Source organism: Carassius gibelio, chromosome B22, assembly GCF_023724105.1.
Source record: "Carassius gibelio isolate Cgi1373 ecotype wild population from Czech Republic chromosome B22, carGib1.2-hapl.c, whole genome shotgun sequence".
Taxonomy (NCBI): domain Eukaryota; kingdom Metazoa; phylum Chordata; class Actinopteri; order Cypriniformes; family Cyprinidae; genus Carassius; species Carassius gibelio.
In genome coordinates this window covers 37404840-37432465 of record NC_068417.1, presented here as the reverse complement: position 1 = coordinate 37432465, position 27626 = coordinate 37404840, and the positions used below count along the sequence as shown (strand labels likewise).

At 36.4% G+C, this 27626-nt stretch overlaps 2 protein-coding genes and 1 long non-coding RNA gene across 6 annotated transcripts in view; 1 reads left to right on the top strand and 2 right to left on the bottom strand.

Annotated features, from left to right (window-relative positions):
* The window catches only part of wwtr1 (WW domain containing transcription regulator 1), a 45174-nt gene extending 37260 nt beyond the window's left edge, over positions 1-7914 (top strand). For 2 of the 3 annotated variants that reach the window (XM_052590389.1, XM_052590391.1), the window contains 4 exons: positions 265-491; positions 3544-3659; positions 3797-3909; positions 5291-7914. In XM_052590389.1, the coding sequence (XP_052446349.1) occupies positions 265-491; positions 3544-3659; positions 3797-3909; positions 5291-5472 (638 nt within the window). In that variant the 3' untranslated portion in view covers positions 5473-7914. The remainder of the gene's footprint in view (positions 1-264; positions 492-3543; positions 3660-3796; positions 3910-5290) is intronic. The other variant, XM_052590390.1, reaches the window with a different exon arrangement.
* LOC127987938 (uncharacterized) overlaps positions 1-27626 on the bottom strand; it is an 89130-nt gene that overhangs the window by 55498 nt on the left and 6006 nt on the right. The gene's annotated exons all lie outside the window — the stretch shown is intronic.
* tm4sf4 (transmembrane 4 L six family member 4) lies at positions 10324-12857 on the bottom strand. Its single transcript, XM_052590396.1, has 5 exons — positions 12564-12857; positions 12152-12241; positions 11639-11796; positions 11368-11551; positions 10324-10783 (listed from the first exon to the last, which is right to left on the bottom strand). The coding sequence occupies exons 1-5, from the start codon at positions 12735-12737 to the stop codon at positions 10775-10777; spliced, it is 615 nt and encodes a 204-aa protein (XP_052446356.1). The 5' UTR covers positions 12738-12857; the 3' UTR covers positions 10324-10774.

Here is a 27626-nt window from a genome sequence, read left to right as displayed (position 1 = left end):
ATTTAGAGAGAAACAACCTTCTGACTGACGTGGAAAGCAGCCAGTCACAGGAGAAATGACTGGAAATATGTCCTGTAAACTTTAAAATGATTGTCCATCCACAGAGTAACAAGTACAACTCTAACTCAGAATGCAAAGTATCTCTCATTGTAGATGTCTGATTCCTCGTAAATGAAACCGGCCAATCAGCTTAGAGCTTGCCGGATGGAGGAAGTTGTTGAATTGAGGCTGTGTCTGAGTGTGTTTGTGGTGTGTTTGTGGCAGTGCTGAGCCAGCAGGCCCATCAGCAGCACCTCCAGCAGCAGACGCAGCCGCAGCAGCAGGTCCCGGTCCAGGTCCAGGTCCAGGGTCCCCAGCAGCAGAGCTCTCAGCCCATGATGACCATGAGCAGCCCCATGAGCGCCCAGCAGCACCAGCAGAAGATGAGACTCCAGCGCATCCAGATGGAGCGAGAACGCATCCAGAGGAGACAGGAGGAGCTCCTCAGACAGGTGAGTGACCGCTGGACAAACAAATATATTCTTTTCATGCTGCTGTTAAGAATCATTTATGTTTCTTGAGTCCTCAAACCCCTATCCAGCAGTTGTTACCAGTATGCTCTTAAAAGGTGATTTTAGGTGAAAAGTGAAGTGACATTCAGCCAAGTATGATGACCCATACTCAGAATTTGTGCTCTGCATTTAACCCATCCGAAATGCACACACACAGAGCAGTGAACACACACACACACACACTGTGAGCACACACCCGGAGCAGTGGGCAGCCATTTATGCTGCGGCGCCCGGGGAGCAGTTGGGGGTTCGATGCCTTGCTCAAGGGCACCTAAGTCGTGGTATTGAAGGTGGAGAGAGAGCTGTACATGCACTCCCCCCACCCACAATTCCTGCCAGCCCAAGACTAGAACCCACAACCCTTCGATTGGGAGTCCAACCCTCTAACCATTACACGACTTCCCCCAGGATTACACATTTCTATTTTTTGACATGTTGTTTCAAACCCATAAAAACACAATATAAGATATTATGGAAGAAAACTGGAAGTCTTGAGGCTGTACCATAGACGGTCAAGTAAGTTAGACAGTCAAGGTCCAGAAAAGTATGAAAGAACCATCAGAGGTTCAACCGTAACATTATGAAGCTACAAGAAAACTTTTTGTAAGTGAAGAAAACAAAAATAAAGACTTTATTCAACAATTCCCTCCCTCCTCTGTGTCTCTCATCAGCCGCGCCACAAGGATGTGCTGTTTCTAAGTGTATTTAGCTTTGATTTGAAAGAAAACAGTGCATCCTTGTGGCGCGGCTGATACAGAAGAGCATACGCAGCTGTATGGTGATTTGGAGCGACATGTGATTAACATTTTCATTTTGGGGTGGAGTATCCCTTTATCAGAAAAGTGTAACTTTGACAAACATGAGAATAAAGAGTGTATTCGACCGCAGCAGTCGTTTATGAGCACTGTTTATTCATATAAAATATTTAAGCCAAACGTTTTCAAACTTACGGTATACATATATTAATATACGTTTATATATTAAATCTATTTATAAATAATATAAATGATATTAACCTAAATAATAAAATAACCTAAAATATTTACATTTATGATTAAACGTGATTAATCATTTAACAGCACTAATAAGAAGATGTTTATATTTGATGAAATGTTAGCTTACAACCTAAAGAACCTAAAAGAAAAGAAAAGAAAAGAAAAAAGAAATGCTGCCTTGTCAACTAACTGAGATAAATAAAGCTTAAGTTGCTATACTAAAATAACTAAATCTGAAATTGACCGACGCTTTAAATAGAAAAGAAAGCTGAGAAAAATTACAAAAGTACAACAAAATGACTAAATTGTAAATTGAAAACTGAAAATTTAAAAAGGAAAGGTAATTCAAACTAATAATAATTAAAACAATATTATTAACATTAGTTGTTGTTGTTTATAATTAAATGTGTGAATGAAATAAGTTTTCCTAAAGAGAGACATGTGTTTAAGACTTGTAACACAAGAGGCAGTTTTAACCAAACAAGCGTCTGATGTGAAGTCTGACTCCATCTAGTGTTACAGAAGCTGTGTTTTTTCCCCTCATCAAGGACATAAATCAAAATTCAGGTTTATAGAGATGATTCCCAGGAGAACACATCGATCCAGTCCAGACAGACCTCACGCAGCTTGTTTATATGAAACATCTCTGACTCTTGGGTGACTCTGTAAACTCAGTTTGTGATGCTCGACGTGTTTTTCTGTGCGAGGACACATGCTGCTCACATATGTTTGTGGACTAAAGCTGAAAAAAACAACAGCTTAAAAAAAAGAGATGAGTCAGACGTTGGTTTCTGGTTCTGGACGTCTTCCACGCTTTTCTTCTGGACTGAATTCTTGCAGCTGTTTTTGTGAACGCACTCCACCCTGAATCTCGTCTATATATAAACAGACCGAGCTGAAATCTGGAGCGTATCATTTCAGAAAGCCACTGTAAATTATCAGTAAAACTTAGTTGTGAGCAGAAGTTAATTACTTTGTTTTTACAGTTTCAGCTTTATAATCATTTTCAGGGTTTTAGCTTTTATGTTTAATAACGTTTAATAAGTTACTGAACACAAGCATGCATTCATAATGTCACATTTGGTTGCACTTTCTTTTAAGTTGTCCTTGTTACAGTGTAATTATACGTTCAAGTACTGAGTGATATGCATTAACTACATTTACTTACTATATGGTTAAGTTTTGGCTTAGGGTTACTTGCATTACTTGTAATTATGCATCATTTATTGTTATTATGACAGTAAGTACATGTAACGTGTAACAAGGACACCTTAAATAAATAAAAAAAAGTTTTACTTAAGTTTTTATTTTATTTTATGTTTTAATAATACTAATTATGGTACTTTAGCTTAAACATTGAAACATTTTTGCAATTGTCATCTTATATTTGTTTTATTTTATTTCAGCTAATAAAGAAAAATATTTATATAGGTTTAGGTAACAATAACAACACTGAGATAGTAATAGTAAATATTAATCATTAAAGCAAAAAGAAATACCGCATATACAAAATAAAAGACACCCCTTTTTTAATTTCTATTCAATTTAGATAATAGGTATTGAATGAATAACTGTCAAATGATCAATCGCATATTATCACATCCAAAATAATAATGTATATATTTGTATTCATATAATTTATATTAAACATAAGGATATAAAAAAAATAAACATAACCTATTTTTCTTAAGTATATGCATGCATTTGTGTGTATTTACATTATATATACATAATAAATATACATAGTACACACATATATTATGTGAACAAAACTTTTATTTTGGAAGCGACAGTTCTAATATATATATATATATATATATATGTATGTATCTCATCACTGCTTGGAAAAAACGTATATATTGAGTTTATCTGAGCAGCAGCAGTAAAGCAGCAGTGTTATGAGCACAGGTTTATTTCAGTGAGTGAGTGTAAATGTTAGTTGTTCCTCTCTCTCTGCGAGTGTGTTGGGGTTACAGTGTGTGTGTGTGTTTCTCCAGGAGGTGGCGCTCCGGCAGCTGCCCATGGACTCTGATAATATGGCAGCAAACATCAGCTCTCCACCAATGACGCAGGGCAACATGCCCAACAACAGCTCTGACCCCTTCCTCAACAGGTGAGTCTCTTCTTTACCGGCTCAAAACACTCACAATGAGTTTGACTTGATCTGTCCAGATCTCCCAGAGGGGTCTGTGAGGGTGTGCAGTCGTGTTAAAGGCCTGTGTGTGTGTGTGTGTGTGTGTGTGTGTGCAGCGGGCCGTATCACTCGCGGGAGCAGAGCACAGACAGTGGGCTGGGACTGGGCTGCTACAGCATCCCCACCACTCCAGAGGACTTCCTCAACAGCATGGAGGAGATGGACACAGGTACACACCAGATATAAACACACGACAGAGCAGGGCATTAGTGCTGTTTTACCTGTTACAGTATTTTCTGGCTTTATTGTCTGCTTGATTGATTGCACAGACACTGTCAGAAGAGAGCTGAACTGGATGACATCAGTGCATCATCTGTTTGTTGTTGTCCTCTTGCATTATCGATAAACTATTGTCCTGTTTGATGCTGTAAAGCTGCTTTGACTCATTCAGTATTGTATAAAGCGCTATAGAAGCAAAGTTGACTTGCTTTGTGGGGTTTTTTAGTTATTTTGCTAGTTAAACTAAATGAAAATGAGAAATAAACTAGCATAAATAAAAGTAATAACATTTGTTTAATTTAATATTTATTTTGTTTCATGTAATTTTTTATTTTTATAATGATGTAGCCTTTTGCACGAAAATAAGCATATTTCCACTGGATTCTTTTTTTCATTACTACTTTGAGATTTTTTTTATTTATTTATTATTATTTATTTTATTTTCTAATTTTTCCTAATCATAATTTATGTTTTTATTTTTTGTCAGAATCTCTTTTTTCTTTTTACCTAAATCATTATATATTATAGACAGTACAACAAATCCTTCAATGGTGTGCACTTTTAAATACTATTTTTTTTTTCTATTTTAAATTTACTATTTAAATAATTCAGTATTCTTGTCATGGAAATGATTAATGTAATGGTAATTATATAATTAATTATATTGTCCTAATGGTCCCAAAATATAATAATTTTTTTAATCTTTTTTTGTTTTCCAAAGTATAGTATAATATAATATAATATAATATAATATAATATAATATAATATAATATAATATAATATAATATAATATAATATAATATAATATAATATAATATAATATAATTTCTTTACAGTTCCAGGGACTTTTTATTCCACTTACCCATGAAAAATCTGCCATATATATTCTATACATTATGTATACTTGCAGTATGTGTAGATAATGTATCTTACATATATGTATATGTATAAACTCAGTACTTTATACCCACTGATGCATGTTTTGCTTAAATAATTTTTTATTATGTGTTGCCCCGTCGTTTTGGGGTGAAATATGGGCATATTTTGGACAGGTTTTGTAAGATTTCAGATCCGGTTTGTTTATCAGTTACATGCTGAATCGTTTCTTGCAGATGCAAGGGATTCTTTCTCAAATAAATCACTAAATCAATGAAACATATACAGTATAGCATGTTCAACTTTCCCCTGGCCGGTGATTCCTGCGCTATCCAGTTAATGAACATGATCGTTAGCTACAGTAGTTTTATAGATGTTTAGAGGGTAATAATAACCCAGTTTTAGCCTGCCAGGGAAATGGTCTTTCCTCCCTGACCTCTGTTCTTGTCTGCAGGTGAGAGCATGGTGCCGGTCAGTATGAGCGTCCCAGCGCAGAGCCGTTTCCCAGACTTCCTGGACTCCATGCCTGGCACCAACGTGGACCTGGGCACCCTGGAGGGAGCCGACCTCATGCCCATCCTCAACGACGTGGAGTCGGTTCTGAACAAGAGCGAGCCCTTCCTCACCTGGCTCTAGACTCGCTCACACCACACTAAAGACTCTTTTATATAAATACATATATTATATTATATATTCAATCAGCCTCTTCCTCCAGTTTTAGGTGTCAGATTTGTTCCCTCACTCCACCACGAGTCGAAGAACAATACCAAAGTGTTTAGCCTGCGAACAAACGAACGAGCGAGCGCGCATCAATCGAAGCGTAGTGGAGGAAGACAAGAGTGTTTGTTCAGTAGATTTAGTTCTGACTGTTTGTGTTCAGAACGATCACGTTGATAGCAGAAACAGCTCAATAGTGTTTTGATCTTGTTTAACAGGCACGCTTGTGTGTTTAACCCAGAGTTAGAGCTAGTCAAGCTTTAGCGGGTGAGTCTCACCGAACCTGTCAACAACGTATGCAAGCTTATTTCCGCCAAGGAATAACATTATCAGAAAGTAGTCGCGACTTTATTCACAAATTAAACTTTTTCTTGCAATTGTAAATTTGTGTCTCGCAATTCTGCATGTAGTCAGGTGTCTGAAAGTGTAACTGAGAATTTTGAGAAAACAACGCCAAAATACGAGATTTAAACACCCAATTGTAATAAATAAAAGATAGCATTGTTTACAAAATGACAATTCACAATATTGATGTTTTTCTCATAACTGAGAGTTTTCTTCGTAATTTGGAATTTTTCTTAGAATGGCATGTTTTCTCGTTCTCTTGACTTTCTCAGAATTTGCGAATTTACTTCTCAGAATTCTGATGTTTTTCTCAGAATTGTGAGTTCACTTTGAAAATTCTGAATTTTGTTCTTAGAATTGTGTTTAATTCTCGTATTTTGGACTTCTATCAGAATTGTGGGTTTATAACTCGCGATTTCAAGATATAAACTTGCAAATTCCAAATTATTAGAAATATATATTTGGATCAGTAACAACAAATAAATCCCTAAAGAAAGTTAAGCCAGTTTTATAGGACCATTAGGATATTTTGAATATTAATTAAGCACGTTAGATAGCACATTAAAACACTAATGCGAGTCATGACAGAGAATAAGAATTAAGAACAAACTCAACAGAACAATCAAAAAAAAAAGTTTTTGTATGACAGTAATGCAAATCGAGTTTTGTCTGTGTTTGTTTTTGATTTGGATGTTATCATTTCTCAAGGGTGTTTGATAATCAGAAGATCACAGCGGTCCTTACGTTTTCATGAGATTCACCCTGCTTTTTCACTTTTTTGCCAAATCAGTAGCACATGTGTGCCTGTCAAAGCTTTACATTGTGACTTTATATCCAACAAGTAACTATTTCAGATGTGTTTTACTCTTATTCCAGTTTAGCTGTTGTGTGAAGCTCATGATGGCATTTGTAGACAAGCGTTGTTTCATATCATATATGTTTTTATGTACTGCTACAGTATTCCTATTCTCTATTCTGTGCTCTTGACATCTGGTGCATTGAATTAGTTTGCAGTTTCGTATTTATCAAGAGCTATGAACTTCTTTTTAAATAGTTTTTAGATCTGTTTTCCTTTTTTTCAGGAATTTTTAATGTTTTCGAAGCACTACGAATAATGCCAATACTGATCTAGTCCCTCGATATCTTCGGGGGAATATCTATCTACAAGTATTTTCTGATACCAGAGATAATTTCGCCTTCATTTGGATGATTTTTGGGGCAGACACTTGCTTTTTTTTCTTGATTTTAGTACCCCGCCTGAAATCCAGTTCAATATATGAACATAAATATGTTTTTTTTTCTACACAGGTCTAATTTTTTTGTATTGCATGTTTGATCTGTTTGATATTCATAGCATGGAGGGTGTATAGACCCACTCCGCCGTGATTTCTTTATTGTTGATGGTTATGTTACAGATGGGTTATGATGAATTGGAGTGTGTTGGATTTGTGGATTGGGCAGGAGGGGTGTTTTTTAGTCGCTGTAGGTCAAACTGAGCTCATGACGTCCTTCATGAGGACCGAACGGTTAAGTAGCGGGTCAAAAAGAGCCGATACCAGCTGTTCTCCAGCCCGAGTGACCTCAGAGACGTCCAACTCGATGGCTTTCTTCAGTTTGGGACAACTAAGGTTGAGTTTCGGTGTCTTGAGTGACACTCAGAAAGAGGGACCTTTTAATGATTGAAACAATTTTCTATGATATAAACTGCTTTTCCAGAAACTAAATCATGCAATATCCCACGGAGTTGAATATATGGCTTCAGATACGTAAAATGCTGATTTTATTTTGCTGTGAGATGAAATCTGGTGTGTCGTCTGATGCCAGACTTATGTAGCGCTCGACACTTCGGCATGCTTTAGGTTTTGTAAGATTGAATGTTTGCTGGAAAGCTCAGAAAACAAACACAGAAATATGATGGCGGTGAACTGTACGTGACAATTGTGGTTGTAACCTCTAAGAAATCTCTTAAATTGTCAGTGAAATCAAAAAGGAAAGAATAAAATGGTTTTATCAGCATGGATGTGTAGCTGTGTGTCTTTAAGAATCGGTTATTTGACAGGTGTGATAAAAACTTTGGATAAAGACGATTTATTACACTTTATTCTCATTGCTATTGGTCTCTTGTAAAAGGAATGTGGCCTTATGTACTTCATATCTTACAAGGATAAAAACAAAACTGTACTTGCAGATAATATATTAATAAATGTCCAGCACTTAAGTGTATATACATCATACATGTTTCAACAGAAATTACATTAAAGTGTACGGTATTTTAGGTGACCTGAAATGCTTGTCAGTACATTACGCATTACACTTTATAGCAAATATTATAGCCATAATTCAAAGGCAATAGAAATAATAATGAAAATACATTTGAAAATGTGCTCAAGAAGCACCCTAAAGTTTATTTTATTAAATAAATTTGAAATATAATAACAGTTTATTTTCATTTCTATTAACATGCAAGTGTCTGAAAAAATGTTGCTGTAAAGATTTTATTTTTTATTTTACTATTTTAAAAAGGATGTTAAAGTGGACTTCTTTTTCAAAAGGGATGCATACATTTTTGTTTTTGTTTTGTGCAAACACGGTCACATCATAAATGTTTCGCGGTTTAATTTTACAGAGTCAGTGTGAATTTCCATGTACATCACATTTTGTATTTAACCACTTTGCTAGCATGGTTTTCAACGAGAAAAAGAAAGAAATCTGAAATGTATTGGATTGTGAAAAGCAGGCATTGCAAAGAGGAGACCGAAATAACATTCTGATGAATGATAAAAACTATTTCTTTCATGCAATGATGAAAAATTGCCAGGTACAGTAAATAAATGGAAAACATACAGTATAAGTAGAATCGTTGTTTTTTATTATTATTTGTATTTAATCTTAAATAGGTTAACTATAATGGCATGTAAATAAAGACTGTGAGAAAAGTTGGCTCCTTCTCTGATTGAACCACAAGGCCAAACTATTATAACGCTGAATTAAAAGTGCACGGACAAAGCAAAATATAAAGGTTAGATTATGAATGGGTATATGAGTTATTCCATGAAATCGTTGCCTTTTCCACTTGAAATTAATATATATAACTATGAAATGAAGACACCTTAAAATGACAAGAAATTGTATTGTGCCATCTCAGGCTATGTAATGTATTCTTTTATTACTAGTTTTAAATTATTATTTTGACACAAGCATTACTAGATACTATTTATTGAGAAAAAAGCATACTTATGCCAAAAACATTGCCTAACAATGAGACTGTATTTAGAGCAATATGCAAATGTGATTTTTATATAATTTTGCCGTAATTTTGCAAATTAAAAGTCCTGGTGTAAAATAAAAATCACAATGAGGGACAGGCCAAAGACTTAACCCATACCAGCATAAATGCTATTTAAATTATTTAATATAATACTTAATAGATTTTCTTTCTATTTTTATTTAAGATAAAAATCATACGTATTGTAATGTTTTTAAATTGCACATGCATTAGTTGTTATATTAAATTTATGTTTGATTATTGCTTTCTTTCATGGATGACAAGTCAGTAAAAACAAACATTTAAAATTGCAATATTTATTATATTTCTGAGAGTAAGAAAACGTATCCAATAAACTCTTTTCTATAATATATTAATTATAATTATATAATAAGTCCAGACAGATTCATGTTGTGTCCAGCAGAGGTCTCAACATCTTCTCATCATGTTTTATTGAGTGAGTTGTTCTCTATGCACTTATAATAAAGTTTAAGTTAATAAGATTTTACGTTTGTGTTAGTAACTGTTTAACTGCATAAGTGAACATAAGTGCATAAGTGACTATAAAATCTGACTATTTGCTGTGAAACGTTTCTGTTGCACTGAAATCTTCCATCATGCAGCCAAAATATTTTTAGTTTGCCACAATAAGCTAGATAAAGTATCAGGGAGAAGATAATCAGTAATAAAGCATCAGTGACATGCATCATAGAACATAAAGTTAATCATTCCTGTGTGAAAATGAGAGCTGTTACCTATAAAGCCATCATAAAATAACATTCCCCTCATAAAACCCCGATAACACACCAACATCACACAGGCAGAACAACAAACATTTACTTTAGCCAGAAAGCCTTCTCTCAACAACAGAAGTTATAACAATTCTTATCAAGTAGACTACTCTAAAGCGCGGTTTCAGCTTGTGCATCATGTTATTGCATGCTCTTTGCATATCTAGTTATAAAAAATTGTGCAAATCATCTTTTAGCAGGCCAGCTGTTGTTTATGAAGTAACCCTGAACTCCGGAGTCTGTCAGGGTGCTTCCCAGATCCTCACTGACCCCCTGCTGCTTCCTGCTTTATTCGAAAAAACAAAACCTTGCCGAGTGAGACGGAGAGGCACAAGAAGAGCAAGCAAAGCAACAAGGACAGCCATGGAGTGCTTTTTAAAGAGTTTATTAAGTGTCAAATATTATTTTACTAATATAGCAATACATTTCAACCAATTTCCTGAGATAAAAAGAAAAAAATGTTATCTTTTATCAAATATTCCATATATTTGCACGGTCCCTTCATCCATCATGAAAAAAAAAGACTAAATACTTGTATGAAAATAACATTCTCTTGCAGTTTGAATAAATATCCAGTATTCTTTATATTATGTATCAATACAGTATATATCCTATATCATGTAAATCTATATATAACTATATACTGTATGTCACCCTCATAAGCCATCAGCCATCAGGCGGATACAGCAAACACGGAAGCAAACAATATCCACCTGAACAGTATAAATACACATCATGAGGTGAGAAACTGTTGAGAAGTACAGATATGGATGTGTGATTAGTCCTGAAGAGTTATTGAGCCATGTCCATTCTGATTGGTTTAGGAGCTCTGCGGAAAAACAAACAAAAACAAAAACAAGGTTACGTGATTTCAACATGTCAGACTAATGGTGAATTGACATGTGAGAAAATAAAAACTTTATATGAAGCAAGGAGTACTAAACTGAGGGCTTAAATATACAGGAAAAAACAAACTGAACAAGGAACAGGTGCAGTAATCAATCAGTAACTATGACAACAAATGAGGAAATCAACACAGGGAACTGAAATGAGCCTATCACAAACATAGAAGGAAAACTAATGGACCAAAACAAAATAGACATACATATTTATGTTTTATTTTACTAATCTATGTCTATATAATCTAAAACAGATTTTGCTCAAAGCTATTTTACACTAGCTTTTACAGCGCCCCCTATAGACAGAAAGATAAATATGCATAAAAAGGAGGAAATGGGGAGGAGGAAGGATGCCGAAAGAAATAACAACAGAAGTGGTAAGAGGCTTGGATATTAATTGGAAGATTAGATGGGCGTACTCCTCCCGAAATTATGCTAAAAACTTCACTTGAATTTCCATCAATAAGACCTGTGGGTGCTTTATGGTGTTGTTATTTTCAGAGTGTGTGCGTACCCCGCAGCAGCCACAGCAGTCTCCACAGATGGTGCCGATGAGCCCGTTGATCACCTGGAAGGCACACAGACCGATCTGAACCAGACCAGTGATCAGCAGGATTGAGAACAGGGTCAGATGCCACGTGACGATATCGCCCGGACCTGCACATTCACTCCACAGCGTTCTGTTGGACAGGTAGTTTCTGAAAGAACCAAATCAGGTGATAGGTGTTAGATTACAGCTACTGGATTATCACTTGATTTAATTTCGTTTGATAATAAACACGCACCCGTCGACAAATGGGTAAGTGGCGTTAGTTGCGTCGACAGTGCCGTTGATTTGGTTAGTGAAGCACTTGGGCCCGTGGTTAATGGCCACACAAGACACGATAACGGAGTAAGCGGCGCCCACAGCTCCGGCCGCGGCGAACAGAATGGAGCTGAACATCTGGATTAAAAAACAAGCCAAATGTTAAAACTGAAACACAACACACTGGTGCGACATACTCTTATCTTCACTGTGTCTAATATGTCTGAATTTCCGAATACTTCTTCCCATTTCTTTAATTTGTTACAGCTCAAATGGTGATTTTAAATGGCATGTGTTGCGAAATTCATTGCAAGTAGTGTAAGAGTGAGAATACAAATGCATATTTATAATACTTCGCTCAGACAGGCCTTTTCTGGTGGGAATTCTCAAATGGCGGGAATAACGTGATCATTGTTTTGAGGAATGGTGTGAAAATGGCACTCAGATGGCACTTAGTTTTGTCTGGGTTCGAATTGAAGGAGAGTTTTCTCACCGCAAAACGTTTTCCGCAGCTCTCATTCCCACAGCAGCCGCAGCAGTCGTTGTTCTTCAAACCCAGGAAAACCAGCGCAGGGAAAATCATCTAAACAAACACCAGCTCATTACTTAAAGAGCGCTTGCCTGTGAGGTCTTTTCTACAATAAATAAAGCCTTCAGATAAATATAAAATAGTGAAATACAAAATAAAAAATGTACAAAGAATTATAAAAAATTCATAAGATTCATGAAACAGGAACAGAGCAAATTTCTGCGCAAATCTTTCGTAAAAACATTTTACGTAAACTGTTTCTTTAACGGATTTACAGAATTTTTTTTTTAAATGCAGAAAATTCCATATTGATAGTCTTCAATTTTACTCTTTTATTTATATTTATTTAGTTATTTGCATTTGTGCATTCACTCACCAGCACACCAGATCCCAGGATGCCTCCAAAGTAAAAGACTTCATCCGTGATGTCGGTACTCTCTTCGGCTACTGTACCGCCAGGGAAAAACAGCATAATGTTGCAGATGACACAGATGATGGCCAGAGGGAGGAGGGTTATCCCCAGGCATTTGGCGAAATTTCCAGAACACATGATTCAGTCTTTGCTGAAGTAAAATACAGTCCAGAATAGAGTGTGTGGTGTGTCTGGCGTCTCGGAGTCCTTTGTTCAGGTTAGGCGTCCGTTCCTGTGCTTGAGCAGGTGAGTATTGTGTGTGGATTTATACTCTCCCGCTGCTGTGAGGTCAGTGATGGACACCCCTCTGTAAATGTGTAACTGTGGTGTGTCCTGCACCTACAGAGGTGTGTTCATCTATTCAGACCCCTCATACTATCAGCAATGAGTCACTGCGGCCTCACCTTAACATGCAACACTCGATCATCATCCAACATTTCAAAACATTTCATGAGCACATATGATCATTTTACAAAAATTTGGATGGTAAATTATGTGGATGATGATCTTTTAATAATAATCTTTTGTTGTGCATCAAAGAAGAATACTATTTTGATCGGCTGACTAACATACACATGTTAAATACTTGATTATAATTGTAACTACAAATATACTTAATTACTAATGTATTTAAATAGACAATGTATAAGTGTCAATAGAAATGGCAGCATATCTCAGTTACCATAAATGCTTGACAATACATTCAGCAGTGCACTTTTCCTATATTTCCAAGACAATGGAAGTCATTCTTAAATTACTTTTAAAGATGTATTAAAATCCAACTTAAGTGGATCAAAATATTCTAAAGTTAAGCTAATTGTTTTTACAAATTAAATTCAATCAATATAATATAAACTATTATGCTTTTTTTAATGCATTAAAAGTTCTAAAACATTACAATCATTACATTCAAGTATGTTCTTTGAAAGTATACTATTTCTGTAATAAGTGTTTTATAAAAGTAGGCTGTACTGTACTTTTATTTTTCACAAAGAGATGGCAATAAAGAGGTGAGGTGGATATAATAACAAAACAAAAATAGGAGAAAATAACTTCACATGAAGCAAGGAGTACTAAACTGAGGGCTTAAATATACAGGAAATAACAAACTGAACGAGGAACAGGTGCAGTAATCAATCAGTAACTATGACAACAAATGAGGTAATCAACACAGGGAACTAAAATGAACATATCACAAACATAGAAGGAAAACTAATGGACCAAAACAAATTAGACATACATATTTATGTTTCTACTATTAATCTGGCACACATATAGTACTCATCAGACCAAGTTAAAACATATTATTAAACCAATCAAATGCTCTCAAAGATAAAAATGTCCCTCCCACTCTTTAAAACCTCTAGAAACAACTTCCTGCGTTCAAAGAAAATTTGAAGTTGAATCATGTGGACAGGGTTCTGCCAGAACATGAAGGAAACTTCATCACGCACACATTGGCTAAAATAAAATTGCACTTGATCATGTTTTAAATATATCCACTGGCGGGGCTGAATAACAGCTCAGCCCTGTGACCCTCCACACCCTGAATATCCTCATCTCGATCCTGGCTGTTCACTCAATGAATGGTTGGCTCAGTTCCCAGGGTTGCTCCATGGAATATCTGCATTACTTTTCTAGGAGTTTCCCCTTTCATTCGTCATTCCTCTCAACACAATCTTTCAATAATCTTTTAAACTTCGAAAAAAAAAAATATGTTTTTGTTTTGTTTTTCACCATGAACTGTGTAATGGTGGCATTATATTGTAAATATAGTATGGTGTTTTTGGATGAGGATTATACTGTATATAGCATATCATTTATAGAGTTATTTTGGTTTTGTTATATACTATTATAGTATTCAATAATATTTCAAATTTCAAATATATAATAGTTATAGTTTATACTCGTGTTACTATTTACTATTATTTCTATTAAAACTGTAGTTCTAAAGTGTTCAGTTTTCATCTTAATTTTAATCATTTTGTCATTGTCTTTTACAAGTTGTTTTTTAATTTTTCTACGTCTATCTATATTTAGTCATTTATTTTTAGCAAGGTTATGTGCTTGTCATTTAATTGTATTTATTTCTTCTTTAGCTTGTGTTCAGTTTTAATTTTTAAATTACTTCCATTTAGTAGCTTTATTTTTCATCTTTCATTTATTTCAGATTAGTTTTTTTTTAGTTTAAGTTTTTTAGTTTAACTGGTCTCACAGGGCTTCCCCGGTATATTTTTGATTGAAAGACTGTGGGCCATTCTGTGCTAGGATGGGGTTTGAACATTAACCATTATCCACCCAAACAAAGTTTGATGATAAAGTTAGAATTCATTTAGAACAATTGTTCCTTGAGATGATGATGACCATTACATTATTTATGATGTAGTTCATAAATGTGTAATAACATGTTTTTCACATTGCTGTTTTTTTCCATAAATGTAATAAACTTGAGGCAATTAACTTATTTATGTCTTTGACAAATCATTTAGTTGACATAACATATCAAATATGTTTGACAGCATTTTACCTAATAGTATAGTGAAAAATGTCGAATGCTACTTTTGACACCTTTCAACCTTGCTTTGTGAATCTAAAAATAAAGTATCCTGATGACATTATATGACCATATAATAATGTGTTATTATGGTCTATAAAAGTGTATTTCATTTGAGCAGTGTGTATAGTGAGAAGCGTGATTGTGTAACATCACTGCATCACAATCTGAACTTCACACATCTCGTCATCAGACCTGCTCACAGAAGTGTGCTCGGACCATTCCCCATTTGCAGGGTGTGTTGTCTTCAGTGGCCAATGATAAGACCGACAGGTCCAAAGGACTTCTCTATAACTCAAATCTTATCAGAGGTGGGAGGGAAGTAAGTAGTAAATCAATTAAAAGATTGATGCACATGAATACAATGCATGCATGTTGCCCAGAGCAACAGTTTCCATGACAGGTTAGTTACTTATTGGTAAGTTGTTTGAGCACACACTTGAAAGTATGCACTCACACAAAACTCACATGATTACATCATCAATATGCGCCTATCAGCAAATCAGTTTATTTTTACTCTGATATCCCACCCAATCTCCCTAAAAATTGCGTTTAAATTCAATTCATTGTTCTGTAAATAAGATGCAGATATAACACACCACATTACAAGGCTAGATAAATGTATTTTGGCCTGTTCATTTATTTGTGATCTTTAAGCTGGACACAGTGAGTGACAAACAGAAAATAAATGTAGACACACTGATATAAAGAGACACAAATATATACACTAAAGTCATCTCATTGTTATCAGTAATGATGCTAGTAAAACATCAGACCATCCCATTTATGATCACCATAATTATTACACACTGTTGTAAGATTAAAAGATTTATCTAGCATATGTCAAAGTTGAGAGTGAGTATAATATCACAAACACTTGTTAGTGGTACATTTTGTCACGTTTACCACAAAACATACTCGTGATAAGTCTCTATAAGTTATTAAATTAAAGTATACTATAATGTTTATTCATGGGTCTGTTGCTGGATACAGATTTGAATCAGACCGTTTCATCTGTTTCACATCACTAAAAAAAGTAAATGGGTAACATCCTGTTTTCCTTTGTTAAAACTATTCAGCTATAAAATTAGCAAATTCTAACTATCTGTGATTGTATTACTAGCATTTGCATTTAGCACTGTTTTTCAACCTTATAAAATCAGATTTGATTGACAAATTGACAAAACATGCCTATTATAAGACAGGATGTGCTTAACTACACACAAAGCTTTAAAACTCTTACATTAAACTTATGAAGAAATCATGACAGAACAGTTGTCGAAGTAATAAATTGCAATCATTGTTGAATCAGACCCTTATGATTGTTATGTTCTCATGAATGTCTGGAGAATTATGTTGCCAAAATTATAGATGTAAACTTACAGTACATCCTACCATTTCAAACCTAACATAAGTGAAATATGGTGTGACCCAAGGCTCTGTCTTAGGTCCTCTGTTGTTCTCCTTGTACACTCTCTAAAGTCACTTTTAAAACATGCTGCACCAAATCAATCATTATTTGCTCCTGAGCTGTACAAACATTCTCTGGTCGCTCTATAGATTTTTTTCTCAAATAACTGCCAGATACTAAGCATAAAAAAAGAAAGTCTTGGTTACGTATGGTAACCCTCGTTCCCTGAAGGAGGGAACGGAGACGCCACATCAGTGACCGACACAAAATGGGTTCGATAGACCAATCTACTTAGAGTGTAAACTAAACGAGCCAATGCATATTGGCATGCAATTATTGTATCCAGCTGCCTCTGATCACTGTGTGAGTATAAGAAGGTAGCAGGTGCAATGCATACCAGGTTTATGCTGAGGAGCCGAGCCGGAGACCCGGCAGCTCAGCAGCGGTACAGCAACCATGGCGACGGGATGTTGTGTCTCCGCTCCCTCCTTCGGGGAACGAGCGTTACCATACGTAACCGAGACGTTCCCTTTCAGTCAGTCACTCTCGACATCACGTCGGTGACCGACGCAAAATGGCATCCCTACCAAAGCGCCATGGGTACTGCCCCTTCCAGTGCCCTGTGCGAGCTGCCTGCGCTCCTATTAGGTGTAGGCCGGGGCTCGGAACAAGTAGCTCCACTCACCATTGTCAAAGCACTACCATTGGCATTCCCCTTCTGCCGGCCTCCATAATAGACAAAGAGCTGGTCAGAGTTCCTGAAGCTTTGTGTCTGGTCTACCTAGCATCTCAATGCTCAGACGAGACAAAGCAAAGCCAGGGCTGGGTCTGCCTCCTCCAGGGGCAGCACTTGCAGGTTCACCACGTGATTTTTAAAGGGTGTAGTGGGAACCTTGGGCACGTAGCCATGCCAGGGCCTCAGATTTACCTGGGAGTCAGCCGGCCCAAACTCTAGGCACGAATCGTCGACCGAAAATGTATGCAGGTCCCCTACCCTCTTGATGGAGGCCAGTGCAAGCAGGAGCAGAGTTTTCAATGAAAGAAACTTTAGCTCCACTGAATGCAAAGGCTCAAATGGGCCCTGCTGTAGCGATTTAAGCACTGGACTCAGGTCCTAAGAGGGTATAGAGGGGGACCGGGAAGGATCTAACCTTCTGGCTCCTCTAAGGAACCTGACGATGAGGTCATGCTTACCTGAAGACTTCCCATTCACTGGGTAATGGTATGCAGCAATAGCAGCAAACTGGACTTCGAGGGTGGAGGGAGACAGCCTTCACTTCAGCCCTTGCTGCAGAAAGGAAAGCATGACCGCAATCAGGCATTTTCAGGGATCTTCTCGGAGAGAAATACACCACTTTGCGAACAGGTTCCACTTCAAGGCATAAGTGTGTCTCGTAGATGGTGCTCTTGCCGAAGTGATGGTGTTCACTACCTCTTGGGGTAGGTCACCTAGAACCTCTGCGTCCCATTCAGGGACCAGACATTGAGTTTCCAAAGGTCTGGACACGGGTGCAAAATGGTGCCCCCATTTCAGCAGATACTTCCTCACCAAGGAGGGGCTGTCACGAGGAGCATTAGCTCGGGGAACCAGGTCAGAGTGGGCCAATACAGCTCCACTAGCAAGACTTGCTCCTCATCCTCCCAGACTTTACATAGTGTCTGTGCAAGAAAGCTCACTGGGGGAAATGCATACTTGCGTAGGCACGGTCACGGTCGCTGTGTTGTCCATTCTGACCAGCACATGCTTACCTCGTAAGAGACCTTTGAGACGGTTCAAGGCAAGGTGCACTGCTAACAACTATAGGCATTTGATGTGCCACTGCAGCTGCGGGCCCGTCCAAACCCCTGAGACTGCATGCCCATTGTAAGTGGCCCCCCAGCCGGTGGTGGAGGCATCCGTGTAAACCATAGCATGCCTGGAGATGTGCTCTAGGGGCACCCCTGTCTGGAGAAATACAAGATCTAACCACAGGGTGAGGGTCTGGCAACAGGCTGGTGTAACTTGGACCCTGTGAGTGCCTTGCTTCCACGCCCACCTCAGGACTCGGCCCTAAAGCCAGTGCTGAGGCGGTCTCATATGTAACAGGCTGAGTGGTGTAAATGCCGCCGCAGCCGCCATATGCCCCAGGAGCCTCTGAAAAAGTTTCAGTGGGACCGCTGTCCTGCCCTTGAACTTATTCAAGCATGCTAGCACCAACCGCGCACGTTCATCTGTGAGGCGTGCTGTCTGTTCGACCGAATCCACCTCCATACTGAGAAAAGAGATCCTCTGCCTCGGCAAAAGTTTGCTCTTTTCCCAGTTGACCCGAAGGCCCAACAGGCTCAGGTACTGGAGCACTGAATCCCGAGATTGTTCTAGTATAAACCAATAGTCTAGATAGTTGAGAATGTGAACACCCTGCTCTCTGAGGGGAACAAGATCTGCCTCCGTGACTTCCGTGACTTTTCGTGGCCGTCCGCAACTCTCAGTGCCCTACTGGGACCCAGAGAGGAAGAAAGCTGATCTCTCATTGAGATTTCCAGATTCTCCACCTAGCCCTCCTCCAGGGAAGGGAGAGGTGCCTTCGCCATCCCCCAGAAAGCAGCTACCTCTCTCTGGGTCACCCGTCCCGGGGCCTCTTGCTCTTCCGCTCACCGCCAGGTTTGACGGGAGCCAGGACGGGAGGGGCAGCTCTATGGCACCACTTGGAGGCTGCTGCAGGGAGCGGGGGCAGATTCAGGGGGCTGCCCTTGGTGATGAGCAAGCTGGGGCACTGCGACCGGTGGACGGGTGGAGGTAGCAGCTGCCCGCCGGGGCAGGATGTGTCGGATCACCTCAGTCTGTATATATATTTATTTATTTCTGAACACAACTGGCTTTAGCATTACCAATATATAATGTATTAAGATGTTAATATGTAACCAATATAATCTGTTTAGTTGGTTCCTTGTATCTAGTTTCTTTGCTTGCTTCGTCCCTGCTCATTTGTTACCATATATTCATTGTTTCATTAATTCTACTCTTCTTCTCTGCACCCCTCATTTGTGTGTGTATATATAGCCTTGTGTTTCATTCCTTGGCTATCCATTTTTGTTGTTATGTGTCTTCATAGTTATATATATTGCTTTTACCCACAATGCATATTTCTGCACTGTACTGTACTATTTACAATATACAGCATTTAGCATATATTTTACATATATTTTATAAAATTGTTCATTTACATATATAAACAAATATACATATGCAAATATAAATTTCCAGTTTGCCCTGTGGAGGGCAAGATTTATTAATCATTTATTTACAAGACAGAGGTTCACATATGGACAGTGCCAATGAGAAACCTAATGGTACAAAGGTGAAAGTTCATAGATAAATATAAGCACATACTAAAATAACAATCAAGAGTAATTAAGAAATATTCCCTCCACTATGAAAAAAAAAATCTATAGAAAAACAGAAAAGGTACTAAACAATTTCTGCCAAGACATTTTATATTAATTATACTTTTTGATGACATTTCCTTTAATGCTAAAGCACAACACTTATATAATAATTAAAATAATTATTTCAAAATATTGGTAAAGCATCTGTCAAAAATCTATATAAAAAAATATTCAGATAACACAGTACACTGGACTTTTGGATAAAGGTAATTTGTTTAGTGACAAGCTCAGTAGCTCTCCATAAGTCTTCATTATTCTCTTATATGCTTTAATCTTACTGTAAGCACACAGTACACAGATACTAACTGCTTTGGTAAGTTGATAGCCATTACTGAGTGTGAATTATGTGACTGTGATTATTAGTCAGAAAATATGTTCAAACGTGTCCTGTCTTTGTCTTTCTCTGGGTGCCGTGTGGTGCCAGGTACTGTGCTTACATTAGATAGTATTGTTTGCTTATCCCCATCTCCGCCCATGTGATCTTTCACTTCTCCGTCTGCTGATGCCGTGATAGGATGACATTTAAAAGTGACGGTGAGAGAGGAACAGCAGTGGTGGGTTATTACCTGCAGACTTTAGACTCTCGCTTTGACACGAAGATGTGATGAGGAGTATCAGAGTAATAATTATATCATAGATTTGTTTATGAATGGAGTAAGAATTCAGTTCAATGACATGATCCACAATATTTCAACATGCACTGTTGTGAGAGGTGCTTCACTTACATTAGCAGAATGATCTGTTTCTCAATCGAACCGCGTCCGGAGGATTGAGTTACAGATGCTAATACAAGACTTTGTTTTTCTTGTTTAATATGAGTCCGTTTGACCTTTTGGCTGAGCTGCCCTCTGTCCAGAGAGCAAGGAGCATGTCAGCACTCTCACAGGAAGTGACACGGTGTATTTGTCTATAATGGACAGGAAGGAATTCCCTACTTCTTTTGCCTAAATGAGCTTAAGCCTTGGGCACTTTTTTGGCACTCAAAATGTTTTCCTTAGTTTGTCATTGATTTTATTTACTTTTTTATATGCCCACCTGAAAAAAGTAGTATACTTACATCTACATACATCTATTACAGAAAATAATTTGCTTTTCATTTAGACATTACATTTACATCCAGAGGAACTTCAAGGTGCACATTCCCTTTTTTATCGGTTGAGTGCAAACTGAGTCTAATGTTTTCAGACTCGATTGCATGTTTATTGGCATTAAAAGAATAGTTATTTCCTTTCTTGTAAATATGGTTTAAGTACTGCTGAATGTAATAACAATCATTTTTAAAATAGACTTTAATTTCATTTCTATAGTAACTTCTGTGTCTCCTTTTTCAATGCATTGGTAACACTACAGTTAAAATGATTTCAAAGCAATTTACATTAGTTGTATTATGTTAGTCAACACATTAAAATGCATGACAAAAGATTCTTGCTATTAACAAACCATTGACTATGACTTTTGTTATATAATAAATCCTGATTTGCTGCTAATTAATAGCTAGTAAGGTAGATGTTAGGTTTAGTTATTGGGTAGGATAAGGAAGAATATTGTCAGGCAGAATATGTGCTTTATAAGGATTAATAAACAGCAAATGCTATTAAAAGGCATGCAAATAAGCAACTAGCTAATTGTGAGAAGTGGTCCCTATACTAAAGTGTTAAAACAATAAGAAAAAAAGAGAGATGGACTTTTAATCTCAAAACATTTGATTTTGGATAAATAAAGACATATATACATTGGAGCATTGATGTGAATATGTAGTGAGAGAAGCAGGTTCTAAAGCTTAGCCAGATATTGTAGTTGCTTATTAACTCTTTGAATGAATGCTTTGTTCAATTCATCCTGGCACCGATCTAACCATCAGTCAATATGTTTGTGAAATGTTTTGCCTGTGAGTGTTTTTTCATTGACCGCATGTGGTTGGATGAAATAGAGGAGACCGAAGGAAAGACTTTATTAGGTCATATCCTGGTCACAGTGTGATTTGTAATGTATTGTCTACACCGTTTGTGTAGGATCGCCCCCTCTCTCCATCTCTCGTCCTGTAACTGGAACAGAACAAAGGTGCTATTTTCTGTCTGGACGGTTGTCGTGGTAACGGCAGGCCCAGGCGAGAGGGCCGTATCATACCGTAATCCCCCCATGTGAACGCAAGCTTTGCTGAAACCACATGGCCTTGTGCAGGTAAGCACATTACACCATCAGATCACACGAATTTCAAGTACTGAATGATTTTAGACAAACATGATATAAATATCTGCATTACTGGTAAATGAAGGTTAATGTATGGAAAACAACTTCTGCCAGTAAAAAAAAATGTCAGTATTCCAAGATAAAAAGTCATACTTTTATTAGATAAAAAACTTGCGAGTTAATATCTCACATTTCTGACTTTATAATTTGCAATTGTGAGTTTATATCACGCATTTCTGACTTCATGATTCGCAATTGCGAGTTTATATTGCGTGTTTCTGACTTTATATATTGCAATTGCGAGTTTACATTGCGCATTTGACTTTATATCTCACAATTGCGAGTTTACATTGCGCATTTGACTTTATATCTCGCAATTGCTAGTTTACATCGTGCATTTGACTTTATATCTTGCAATTGCGAGTTTACATCACTCATTTCTGACTTTATATCTCGCAATTGCGAGTTTACATCACGCATTTCTGACTTTATATATCGCAATTGCGAGTTTACATCGCGCATTTCTGACTTTATATCTCGCAATTGCGAGTTTACATCACGCATTTCTGACTTTATACATCGCAATTGCGAGTTTACATTGCGCATTTGACTTTATATCTCGCAATTGCTAGTTTACATCGCGCATTTGACTTTATATCTTGCAATTGCGAGTTTACATCGTGCATTTCTGACTTTATAAATCACAATTGCGAGTTTACATCGCGCATATCTGACTTTATATCTCGCAATTGCGAGTTTACATCACTCATTTCTGACTTTATATCTCGCAATTGCGAGTTTACATCACGCATTTCCGACTTTATATCTCGCAATTGCGAGTTTACATTGTGCATTTCTGACTTTATATATCACAATTGCGAGTTTACATTGCGCATATCTGACTTTATATCTCGCAATTGCGAGTTTACATCACTCATTTCTCACTTTATATCTCGCAATTGTAAGTTTACATCACGCATTTCTGACTTTATATCTCGCAATTGCGAGTTTACATCGCGCATTTCTGACTTTATATCTCGCAATTGCGAGTTTACATCACGCATTTCTGACTTTATATCTCGCAATTGCGAGTTTACATCACGCATTTCTGACTTTATATCTCGCAATTACGAGTTTACATCACTCATTTCTGACCTTATATCTCGCAATTGCGAGTTTATATCACGCATTCCTGACTTTATATATCGTAATTGCAAGTTTACATCACTCATTTCTGACTTTATATCTCGCAATTACGAGTTTACATCACTCATTTCTGACTTTATATCTCGCAATTACGAGTTTACATCACTCATTTCTGACTTTATCGCAATTGCGAGTTTACATCACTCATTTCTGGCTTTATATATCGCAATCGCGAGTTTATATTTCATAGTTCTGAGAAAAAAAGTCAGAATTGTGAGATAAATTCAATCAATTACTTTTAATTAGATTTTTTATTCAGTGGCGGAAATGGGCTTCCGTAGTTATGACAATGAACACGGGGGAAAGGAACTGTATTTTAGCATCAAAAACAGAGAAGCAAGAGAAGATGCTTACAGGAAAGATGGAAAGAAGTAATCTCATGAACAGAAACTAAATTGACCACAAACCTTCAGCACAAAGCATGCTTGATTTGAAAGCATGAACAGCTTAGAGTGGGAAAATTTACATTTAAAAGCCCTTGAGAAGAGAACCACTGTGTTTATCTCAGTTCGGCACAGATTTACTGTGTTTGTAAACCTTCAGAAGAGCCTGAAGATCGTTAACCTCTCACCCAAACAAAACTCAGTCTTATCATTGCTGTGCATGTTGCTTAAAACAGCTAAAAATTAACCGTTAAAATTCTTATCAGGCACATTTCAGAGTATATGACTGTATATTATCTGCTTTATTTAAAGATAGCACGCTCACGTCAGATGTTACTTAATAAGCTAGTTCCCACATGTGTTTTTGAACAGTCCCAACGGCTACTTCCAATTAAAAATATTAACAGATCACTAAGATGTCACTAAAAATAAACCGTGCCTACTCATGGCATAGTTTATATTAATACATGTAATATGATTATTATAGCATTTGGCACAGGCAGGTGGTTATATTTTACGGTTTACAGAACTATAAATCTTCTCACATCAAGACCGATTATATTGGGTTATATGTGGGAAAAAAAGGAATATATTTTTATTTTATTTAGCAAACAAACAGTTATTGTGTGTATTTGTTTGAATTGAAGCAGAATTCAAATAAATGTGTATAACTACTGTAAGAGCAGTGTTTTCAGAAAAATAACTTAAGTTTTATGGGTCATAGTGCAATACTGCAATTATAATTTATTCACTTAAACAATAAATGAAATGATCCCAGCTTTAATGACATTATTTTTAAGTTAAATGACACCAGTGATATGGACTGTTTAATGATGATTTTGGGCATTATAACAAGCATGTACAATGACTCGGGAGCATATATTTTGGAAATGAATAAAGATAGTTATTCCTAATTCAGGATTTAATTGTTTGGTCCCACTTTACATAAGGTATCTTTAATTAATATGCACTTACATTATACAATGTAATTGTACAATGTAATAAATGTAGTTATTGTGTATGTGCTTGTTGTAATGCAAAACTTGACAGCTGATGCAGCAACTGAATGTGTCAACTGTGGACGTCTATTAAAAACAGTGCCGAACTGACTGTGACTGTGAACGTATCGTGGGAACAGCGGACTGTAGGCGAGTCAGACAGTGTGTCACAATCTGCAAGCCAAGTGCATCTCATACGTGTCTTTAAGTTAAACTCAACACTGCAATTTAGACTATGTAGTAGAACATATGAATTAACTGCTGTGAACCCAACAGCACTGCTGATTATATTACGGGCTGTTTCTGGATTGTAATTAAAACTATTTTTATTAAATCACATTTTTTTACCCGTGAAAGAAAAACTTGATAATTAAACACATCTGAATATAAGGCATTTTACCCTCTGTTGCCTCGTTAACTATAAGATATCAATAAATTATTACATGCAAAATAGTAGTTATCAAGTTTGGATTGGTTTGGAATTGGTAAGACAAAATGACCAGAACATCGATTTGCCTAATAATTATGCACACACTGTTTATCTGATTGTCTTATTCCTAGAACTGCTGTTTAATATCCTCTATGTGCTTTTAGATGCATGCTCATATGAATGACTGAAGATTCAATATGTTATTTTTATTTGGTTTAATTGGCTTTTTTTCTGTTTTTATTTTGTTAATGTGAACAAAAGAGCAAAGATGTGGAATATCTCACAGATGAGATGAATACAGTGATTCAGACAGATGAATGAGTGTTTTTCTTCTTTCCTCTCATATCTTTGTGCATTAAAGTCTGAAGTTGAACGCTCACACTTGTCCGGTGGCGGCTGGGTGTGACACTGTAACACATAACTGAATCACAAAGGCCCTCCACATGTGTCACGATGCCGGAATTTGCTCAGCCATTCTCCAGAAAGGAAGTCGGGTGGAGGAGAAGTGTGTCTCTTTAGGAAACGCACGACTGATTTGACCAACTACAAGAATAAACTTGTTACATTAATCATGAAGTCATGTCCATAGCCATCCTTTGTTTACATTCCCCAATAGTTTGATTAATTTGCTCTCATAAAGAGGAATCTTTAAGAAAAAAAGAGAACCGTGAGAAAGAAACATTCAAATCAGGTTTATATAATGGAAAGATAAGATTGGATGAGCCATGTTTTAATATAACCAATTCTTCAGCAATAGCCAGAAGTCACTGTAATGAACAATATCACTTTATGGAAGAATATATGAATGCCTGTTTATTATAGTAGTTGATGTACCTGTTAACACTGGTGATTTTACCATGTTTAAGCACCGCTTCACAACATTTAAAAACCTTGTGGGGGAAAAAAATATTCTTGTAGTGTAAATAATCTTAAAATCTTAAAAAATGAATTCAGATTTTAATTAAATCAAAGGCCACTTAAGTGTACTTAAAGAGAATATCCTTTGCTTGAATCAAGATGCATTTACTTGACAATATAAGATTGTAAGTCGTTTTGTATAATAATAATAATAATAATAATAATAATAATAAATATTTTTCTTGCCCCATTGGCAGATATTTTGCCTTGTTTTAAGCAAAAACTAACTACATTTTAATGTTTTATAAAATTATTAATAAAATGTTTTTTTTTTTTCATAAAACAAGAATTATCTTAAGTCATCTCTTATCTTGATTCAAGAGTTTTTATATGTTTATACTAGAAATCAAGAACAGTATCTTTACAGTGTTTTAAGTTAACATTAAAGTATAACATATTCTTTTAAAGTGTAATAAGATACTCTTAAAATATTAAAAGTAATTTAAAGTCTACTTTTTCACAAGTCAACACGTAATAAGGGAAGTAACTGAACTATTCTTAACACATATTATGTACAAAAATGTAAATGGTTTAAATCAATGGCACACTGAAATCTGAGTTATTGAATACATTGAGATTTCACCACTATCAGATGATCATGAAGTTCATCAAGGCTGTTCCACAAAACTCTTTTTTGTCATATCACAGATGTTTCTCAAGACACAAGTGTATGTTTTGTTCTCGGAGCCCCTCGGCACACAGCTCAAGCAAACACAGCAGTGGGCGTCTGTGTCCTCTGTGGAAAACTGTTGAGTTACATAATATACTGCCATACTTCCCCATAACAGGCCGTTTTATTCATAAAGCCTGATTACAGCAACGGCTAATACTGAATCACACAAACACTGCAGACATATCATTCTGATCCTTCAGATTCATCTGCTTCAACACAGATTTTTCCACCATAAACAAAAGTGTGCTAGGACGCAGTAACAATATGTTTGTTTTTTACCAATGTTGTTTTCATTGATTTCCAGTCAAGTGCAGTGTTGTCTCAGCTGTTCTCCTCAATATCTTTTTTGACATCACTTCCGAAAGCTAAAGGAGAAACATTGTTTTCTCTGGGAGAAACTAAGGAAACTTCAGGAAAAAGTCTACATTTTTCTATCTGTTGCATCTCGTTACTGTCTGGGAGAAAGAGTTTTACATCAAAGCGATTTCATGAGTGTGATCTACCTTACAGTAAGCGATGCCATCTACAGTGTCAGATTAGAAGTGTAAACACTAAACTGTTTTCACCATTGATAATAATCAGAAATGTTTCTTGAGCAGCAAATCATCATATCAGATGAAGAATAGAGGAATGATGCTGAAAACACAGCTTCACTTTTACAATATATTCAAAGAGAGAACCGTAATAATATTTCACAGTATTACTGTTTTTACTGTTTGTTTGCAGTCTTTCTAAACATGCAATACTTCTTTCAAAAACATTTAAAAATCTTACCAACTCCAAACTTCTGAACGGGCCCCTTTTTAAAATAAATGTTCTTGATGGTTCCAAAAAGAAC